Source organism: Monopterus albus, unplaced genomic scaffold, assembly GCF_001952655.1.
Source record: "Monopterus albus unplaced genomic scaffold, M_albus_1.0 scaffold41.1, whole genome shotgun sequence".
NCBI lineage: Eukaryota > Metazoa > Chordata > Actinopteri > Synbranchiformes > Synbranchidae > Monopterus > Monopterus albus.
The window spans coordinates 1,583,952-1,592,925 of record NW_018127921.1 but is presented as its reverse complement, the minus strand read 5'-3'; the positions used below and the strand labels follow the sequence as shown (position 1 = coordinate 1,592,925).

General features: G+C 42.6%; 1 protein-coding gene across 1 annotated transcript in view; it reads left to right on the top strand.

The window, feature by feature from the left end:
• Positions 1–1,126: 1,126 nt before the first annotated feature.
• The window catches only part of pcloa (piccolo presynaptic cytomatrix protein a), a 66,073-nt gene continuing 58,225 nt past the window's right edge, over positions 1,127–8,974 (top strand). The window contains exons 1-3 of the mRNA XM_020599434.1: positions 1,127–1,555; positions 3,364–4,324; positions 6,002–6,973. Coding sequence (XP_020455090.1) covers positions 1,344–1,555; positions 3,364–4,324; positions 6,002–6,973 — 2,145 coding nt within the window. The 5' untranslated portion in view covers positions 1,127–1,343. The remainder of the gene's footprint in view (positions 1,556–3,363; positions 4,325–6,001; positions 6,974–8,974) is intronic.

Below are 8,974 nucleotides of genomic sequence, written 5' to 3'. Positions count from 1 at the left end.
CTGTACCCTGCTTTATTAAAGGAATAATGCTCCTTTTCACTTTCTTGTTGAGAATTAGCTGAGAAGACTGGCAGCACTCACCTTTCTCTGTTAACTGTATACAGCCAGGTGAAGGTTTGTTTAGCTTAGCTTGTCTTAGCATAAAGAAAAAAGAAAAAGCAACTGCAAATCAATGTATTTGAGAAAATGAAGAGTTAGATATAAAACAAGACACCCTCCAGCTGCCAGCTTATATAAAAGAAACATATTAGAGATGATTCATATAAGATATCTAAAGCCCTTCAATGCCCCTTATTTGTGTTTTTTGAATATTTTATGGAAGCAATTTCTCCTAAAATTAGACATATGGCATTTTTGGTTCAGGGTACTCAGGCTGTTTTTGTTGCTCTGTGAACTGAATCTTGTCCAGATGCTGAAAAGAATTGTTCTAATCCTGGGCTATTACAGTAGCTCTAAGAGTTTTTATATGTAGAGAGGTCGGGTGTGTTTTCATACTATATGAACTTCCACAATGAGTTCGCTGGAACCTCTGATACTTGACCTACAAACAGTATTTCCAACTGTCTCCTCTGGTCTTGGCACTTTAAAATCAGAACCAGAATAAAGGGGTAAAATCAAAGCATCAACGAAGCCACCTTTCCTCTATGTTTCGCTCAGGCTCGAACCCTTTACACCATTATATCAAACACATTTAGCTGAGTTAGGACCCTTTAAAAACACAATTTCCTCCGCTGATGTCTGCTGATCACCTGTCAGAGGCGGAACATGCGCGGTGTGCACGAGAGTAGAGGCTGCATATGAACATGCGTAAAGACAGCCAGTGTTACATCAAAAGGACGGAAGTGCACCAATGTTGGCTTCAGTATAAACATTTTAAAACGCTACATTGGGGTGTTGAATGGTGAGTGGCGGAGCAGAACCACAAATCGCGTCCACATTCTTTAACTGAAGCCTTTTAGACTTGACTCCTACTATTACACTTTACGCCTATGTCGCCTATTCTTTGAGAGGTTTCTTGTTCATATTGGAATTAAGATTTCCAGTTTCCTTTAACTGCAGGATCTATATTATGCAGTGGCCTATAGGTTGGCTACACCAATAAAAGCGCATTAGAAATTTATGGTGTAGCAGCAGCTGCAAAGATGCACGACACAGAAAAACAACGGGAAATGAGAAGGATGCAAAGGCAGGACACGGAGGCAAAGTAACCACAGAAAAGAAATCATCCGAGATGCTCCGAGACACCGAGGAACACCGTATTCGTTGCACACTTTGGAGATAAAAACGCGTAGAGAGCTCGGATCGCGCATTGATCCAAATACAGAGAACGGGAGGGGTCGATCATGGGGAACGAAGCGAGCCTAGAGGGAGGCGAAGGGCCACCGTCTGGTCTATCTGGGGGGCTGGCACCGGACGGGAAGGGCGGCTTTGTCCAGGTCTCCGATGGGACTCCGGTCAACCCGAGTGAACTCAGCGTGGAGAAGAGGACGCAGCTCGATGCGACGGTGTCAAAGGCACAAGGCAGGGAGCCCGAAGGCGCAGCAGCTTTACGAAGGCAGGGCTTCTTACCATCTTTTTTTATATGATTTATTTCAAATATACCCAAAAGACGATAGTACGTGAAAGAGGAGCGAGTGGTTGTGTTGCGTTTGTGTGCAGCATCATTTGGAAAGCGTCTAAGATGCTATGGGGATGCTGAGAGCCAGCTCACGCCCATTTAAAGCCTCCCAACCGCACCAAGAATTGAATCCGTTCTTGGAGCACACTGTAATAAATGCTCAGTAACATCACAGAAAGATTGCAGTTTTCTCACCATGATGTCTGTAATAGTAGGCTACTGGCTGCCGCTTTGAAGCTGTTTTCATATGGCTGCCATAGACTCGTTTTAGCGACTGAGCAAACGACCATTCTTTAAGAATTGATGTCTAAAAATGAGTTTGAATTGGTCAGACTTTTGCATCATTGTCCGCGGTTTGCGTCTCTGTGAGATCACAGAGTAAGAGACACACCTCCAGTATTTGTGCGAAATTTTCGAAATGCCTGCTGGGTAAGAAAATCTATCGTGTCCAGAATTTGTTTAAACACCAGGACGACGCCTTACCACCGGAAAAAAAACTAATTCCCAACTTTCATCAGCTGTGCCTTCGTTCTCTATTATTGCCAAATAGGATTTTAGTTAGTTATGTGGAGCATATGCTATGTTAAAATAGGCATCAAATAACATGACATAATGTGCGGTACTTGTAACTGGCCCCCCAACTGGAGAAGAATTGTTATTTAAAACATATCTGAACTTGAGATGGGGGAAGGGTGCATCAATATTAATATGACTATAAATAGAACAGAAGCGTTAATGTCATCACTCATACACGTCCCTCCTTCTGCATTCTTTCTTTTTCTTTTCTACTTTAATTTCAAAGTTGGATTTTACGTTCTCGTGTTGAGTCATCACTCTAGATGAGTCTGTCGCTGTCCGTGGTGCTGAAATCTATGCTGCAGTGGATTGGGAAGCAGCGGCCATTGCAATACCACTACTCCTAATGTTTGCTAGGGGGGACAGGCATGTTTGCTAGGCACTCCCATTGTAAAGCAATGCATTTACTCATTTCGCATTGCAAAAATAATAATAATAATAATGATAATCAAATGATGTATTCATTGCACTTAAACTTTACTGCCTGTGAAGGGCTTTTATCTCAGACACACTAAGAGAAAGATCATCAGCCTAAAAAGCAGTACCAATATATGTTGCATACATACATTACGATGCAATAACTAATCAGTTCATTGGTCCACTCTTGCATTTTCTCGATTGACTTTCATGGTTGTACCTTGCAGTGTGTGTCGGTTGTGTGTTGCCTCTCAGACTGATTTAACACAGATGGCTCAGCTTACCCCCAGTGAGCTGAGCATCACCTCTTTATCTCAGTGATCTACACTCCATGTCATTCAGTGGTATTCACTTTCCTGTCCAGGGCTGCTGGCATCACATTCTGTGTTTACTGATGTTTTGAAAGGGCCTGAAGGCTAGTGTTATGTTTATTATTAGCACAATAATGCTATCATGGAGGAAGACAAGTTAGCTTATATCCTGAAAGGTATTGTTTAAGATGAAAAATGGCAAATGGATTCAGAGCATTAAAAAAACAAAATCATGATATTTGTTCAAATTTTCCAGAATGTTGCAGTAGACTTTAGAACAGACAAACTATTTTGTTTCACCTTTAGTGTGCAGTCTATATGGCATTGCTTCAAGCATGCTTCAATGAAAGTGGTAAAAGAAAATCTAATAAACACAAACGACTACTGTTTGTTAATAACAACAGTGCTGACAACAACTATATGCTATTTTCTGTTTTCCAGGCCTTCAGAGTCTGATGCCCAGCACAGATCCCAGCAGGCAGGGGCCTCCAGAGGCCCCGCAGGTCTCAGTAAGAGCCGTACTGTAGATGCCTTCAACCAGGGTCCGCCTGGCAAACCAGCACCGGGTCGCAGCCCTTCATCCCTAAGCCTTTTTGAATCCAGATTCCGGCAGGAGCCAAAAGTTCCAGAGCCCAAGTCATCCGGCATGTTTGGCTCCAGCTTTCTCAGTGGGGCCAACCCCCTCAGTGCAATGTCATCTATGACTTCTTCTGTCTCCTCATCCATATCCTCCATGAGTGATGCTGTCAGCATCCCCAAGTTTGGACTGTTTGGGGATGACGAGGAAGGAGACACACCTGCACCTGAATCCAAGCTGGGAGGAAAGCCACCAGCCAAGAGCCCTGAAAAAGGGCCAGCTCCAAAGGGACCACAACAGGGAGGGCTCCAGAAACAGGGCCAGGGACCCCCTGGGCAGGGGCCAAAACCAGAGCAAGGGCCCTCAAGGCAGGGGCCCAGGCAAGGCCAAGGGCCCCCAGGGCAGGGACCAAAGTCAGGTCAGGGTTCTTCTATCCAAGGACCCTCTGGGCAGGCCTCCAGGCAAGGTCAGGGACCACTAGGCCAGAGACCCCCAGGGCAGCAGGCCTCCAAACTAGGTCAAGGACCAGGTGCCAAACAAGGAGGCCCTCCACCACAAAAAGGTGGCCTCCCACAACAAGGACCTGGTAAGCCTGGACCCAAGCAGCAAGGGCCACCTGGCCCCGGGGCTCATTCAGGGGAGCCAGCTAGAAGTGGAGGGCCTCCTGCTCAGCAGGGGGCTGGAAAGCCTGGAGGTGGCCTCTGTCCACTGTGTAAGACCACCCAGCTAAACACTGGGTCCGAGGACCCACCTAATTATAATAACTGCACAGACTGCAAGAACCAGGTCTGCAGCCTCTGTGGGTTTAGCCTCCCAGACTCAGCGGTGAGAAACTAATTGCTTTCTCATTTTTATATTAATTTATTTTATCAGTTTATAATGACTTGATAAAATGCCCCATAGTGAGTTACACTGATATAAATGCTGTCAGTTTTCCAGATGATGAATATGTGGTCAAACAAAATTCCAGTTTATGCCAGGTATACTGACATTTATCTAATCTTACACAAGACAATCCATATTACTGATGGCAGAGGCTGGGAAAGGTCACTCATTATTACATTTTCTGTTTATGAAATATCTAATTATCCAGTCACTTTGTTCCATCATCATTACACTGCAAACATATCACAGTAAAAATGTATTTACTGTTTAAACTAAAAACTCAGTAATGTAGTTTTTAGTTTAAACATCATAAAGCAACTGTGATACAAGCACAGAGGAAATTGTTAAAAAAAATTTACATTGAATTAGAATAAATGGAAAATATTGGAGATCAGTTTGTTTCATATGGTGAATAACACAATGTGCATACATATTAGAACAAATAATTTCTTAAGTTGCATATTTTTATTGTATAGTTCAGTCTAACGGTGGCCTGTTAGCTCAGCCAAGGCTATTTCATAAAAGTGTCAGATCTGAGGAAAAGAGGGACCATACGGACCCAGAGAATACTGAACAAGGTGACTCATGTCATGGCCACAAGAAGATAGTGTGCCAGCCAGTGAGGATGCCCAGTCACATATGGACCGTAAACACTGGTAGTCCACGATTACAGCACAGTAGAGTGACTGGTTCATTCAGCTTGAGCTTCTATTTGAGATTTGTTGCTCCACAGATCAAAGTGGGTGTAAGCTCTGCAGCAGACTGATGAATTCAGGAAGTAGACTTTCTCTGATTTACAATTCAAAGTAACATCTTTGCAAGTTTAATGCTCTAGTGAATGCTTTAGAGTGATTAAAATGACCTAATCTCTGTTTACATTATACAAAATAAGTACAGTTATGCACAAAACACACATTGTTTTGTTGTAGATAGGGATCAAACTGTCAGCATGTGCTCTTTTAAGTGCTGCAGCCTGTACATAGTGGAAACCAAGGAGATATCCTAACCCTAAACAAACAGCACTGTGGTGCTGCCAGGCTTTGTGGAGCAGGTGTTGAGATATACTGTATGGTCAAAATAAAGACAATGAAATGCTGAACAAACAGTAAAATTGATAAAGGGGTGAATAAAATGCATTAATACATGAACAGTATTTGCCTTTCTGCTGACAGTCCATTGAAAACGTTCATCAGTTTTACTGCCTAGTTGAAAAAAAACATGTAGAAATAATTACTTTTTATTATAATTCCATTAGAAACAAACATTTAATATGAAATATTTGCAAAAAATGTCAATATTGTCTGGATATAAATGTCCAGTGCTCTTTTTTTTTGACTAATCAGAATTTATGTACTGCAACTATTGCCAGATTTGAATTAATGAGGAAGCAATTTGACTGGGGATTTAACATAATTTGAAACACTAATGAATGGACTTGTCTTTGAATTTGTCTTTATTTAGGATTAAACCTAAATAAAATGGTTATTTTAGGGGTTTAATTGGTTGTGCTTGCCTGTGTGTATGTATACTGTAATTACATATGTGATTGATGTCTTTCCTCTCAACAGTGTGGAAATTTGTTCCAGTCAAATCACCCATCTTTTATTTTATGCACAGGGTAAAGAGTGGCTGTGTCTGAACTGCCAGATGCAGCGAGCAATGGGAGGTATGGATCCCCCTGGTGTGACAAAGCCCAAACAAGACTCGGCCCCACCCTCACCCCAGAAACAGGTTCCTGGCAAGCTGGTGATAAAACAGCAGAGTACCACAGAGCAAGGGTTAACCCCGCCAACCACACCTAGGCAGAAATCCCCAGGTCCTGCTTCTCCAGGACCACTTTCCCCAGGCTCCTCAATGGCAGGATCCCCCAAAATTGATCCCAAGACCAGTCGCCCTCTTCAGTCGAGTCCTCAGCAGTCTCCAGCTAAGGCCAAACAGGAATCCAGCTTCTTTGGGGGATTAGGAGGTATCACTTTGGGAGGCCTGACCGATGTAACTAAACCTCCTGCAGCTACTTCACAAGCTGCTGACTCTGTTAGAGGGAAACTGTTTGGGGGGTTTGGCAGTTTGATGGATTCATCAAAGTCAGCTGCACCAAAGCAGGAAGAGTCAGTAGCTGGAAAGTTGTTTGGAGGTTTTGGAGGTTTGACAGAATCAGCAAAACCTCCTGCTGCTGCTTCTCAGATGTTCAGCTTTGGTTCATCCCTATTGAGCTCAGCCACAAGTCTTGTTACTGGAGAGGACGAGAAGGCGCCAGACACCTTATCAGTTTTCCCTCCAGATTCTGGCACCGGCTTGCCACCGGACTCCACTTTCTCTGTACCTGGGTCTCGTCCTGATTCAGGCTCTGTTCCAGACACCCCAGCTGCTAAGTCTACAAAAACCCCCCAAACCAATTCTGTGGAGCAGGATGAGAAGGCCCCAGCAGCCAAACCTGCACCTGCTTCAACAACCAAGGAAACTTGCCCTCTTTGCAACATGGAGCTGAATGATGGATCGACAGACACGCCCAGCTACAGCCTCTGCACTGAATGCAAGAAGACAGTGTGCAGTCGGTGCGGATTCAACCCTACTCCCCATTTAGGAGAGGTAAGAAACCTTGCTATTGTTGCAGTTTTCTTAATCCCCACTGCTTCCTGTGCCCCTACTAGTAATTTATGCTTCCTGTCATATAAATAGAATGCAAACATCCTCTAGATGTTTCAGTAAAATAGGTCACTGTAGAGACACCATCAGGAGCAGCAGAGTTTTCATCTATACATTTTTCCTATAGGCTTGTTATTGGCAATAGGTACATTGGTTTAACCCCTAATCGACACTGTAATGACATATGCACGTCTGACCACTGAATGGATGTGGTCAATTATGCTGCATTTTAAATGCCAATCTCATTTTCAAGCTTTCTTTAGTACAGAGGGCAGCCAGAGATGTGAAGATAAATTAACTTGTTTAAATGGACATGTCATCATCAAAGAGCACTTCAACTTGACTCTGAAACAGAATACTGTGTGCATGTGTGTGTGTGCTTGTTCAGCTTTGTGTACCAGTGCACAACTTTCTTCCTATGGACAACATTTGTTTAATCTGAAATCAGAGGAATTTTTGTGCAGAAATATGCAAATATTGATGCTTGTATGTGTTTGTATATGTGAGATGCACCCGTTGATTGTCTTTGCTTTCCTACGGATGACTTGGAAACAGACACATTTGGCTTATTCTGTCTCTCTAGGTGTGAGAACTGGTTTACTGGTGTCACCATGGTGTATTGTCTCATATGGAAGCACTGTCATAAGACTGTGTGATGAATTTCACAGAACAGATGGTACTCTAAGGTGTAGGAACAGTATATTATGGCAGCAGAGGCCAAAAAGTTGAGTAGTTTCTCAGCATGCAGGCATAGCATATTTACATGTGCTGTACCCACTTATTATTCCATGTGAAATGTCTTGGGTATTATCTGCATAGTGCATCACTCAATAACAGTTTTATGGATTCAATTACAGTAGGATTTTTGATTATATCCTATTAACATGTGATTAGGTTTATCAACCAGCAGCTCTGTTCTGGATTAACATGTTCATTACTTTGTTAGCTGGTGGTTTAAGTGTGTCTTTACTATGCTGCTGTGTATTTCTGGCCCTACAAAGTGCCCTCTGGAAAGTGAAACTAAGCTGGGAATTGACCTCCAAACTCCACCACATTTGTGTACAGCAAATGTTAAATGCATAATGCCAAAATGTCAGACTGTTTCCTTGACAGTTTTTTGACATGCAGCCCTGTGAGAGACTGGCGCCCTGTCCAAGGTGCTAAAGTAGTTTATAGTTTGTCTTGTTAGTCTTCCATGATCTTTGCATAGTTGTGTGCATATCACAATATTATAACACTCGGTGTGACCCCTAAGAGTGGAAAATATTAATTTGTTGCTAATACAGAAATGAATGTTGGACATTATTAATTAAATTGTCCCCTTCCAAGCTGCTGCATTCTAAAACAAGAGTCATTTGTAGTAACAGCATTATTAGCTCTTTTCAGTTTTGGGATTATTGTCTTTTTCTGCTGCTCTTAATTTACAAGCTTTCTGGTGTAATGAGGAGCTGATCTACACAATCACTTAATTGAGTCTAAGCATGAGGAAAATGTAATTATGCAGGAGAGATGGGCATCCAAACCTGTAATTGGATATACAATAGATTAGTCCCTTCACCACCGCCTAAATAGTCAGTTTTGTTTTCCAGAATGATAGAGCTTGAAATTGGTATAAGAAGGATGAATCATTTGTGATTCATGCAGGATTAAACAAATTAATCATTCAGTGAAACTAATAAGATTTAATTTAATATGAGAACAACTTACATCTTAAAACAGCAGTACCTTTGGGAATATTCTGTTGAGGAAGCATGCACACACAGCACCTGGGTTGAGTCATCTACCCCCCACGTACTGTGCCTTGCTTCTGTATGACTGACTGTTGTAATGTCAGCTGTCAGCAAGGGTTCACTTGCTGACGCATGTGAGTGGGTCTGAGCGTGTGTGTGTAGATGTGGGTGTGTGTGTGTGTGTGTGGGGGGGGGGGGGGATGAACTAAAACAA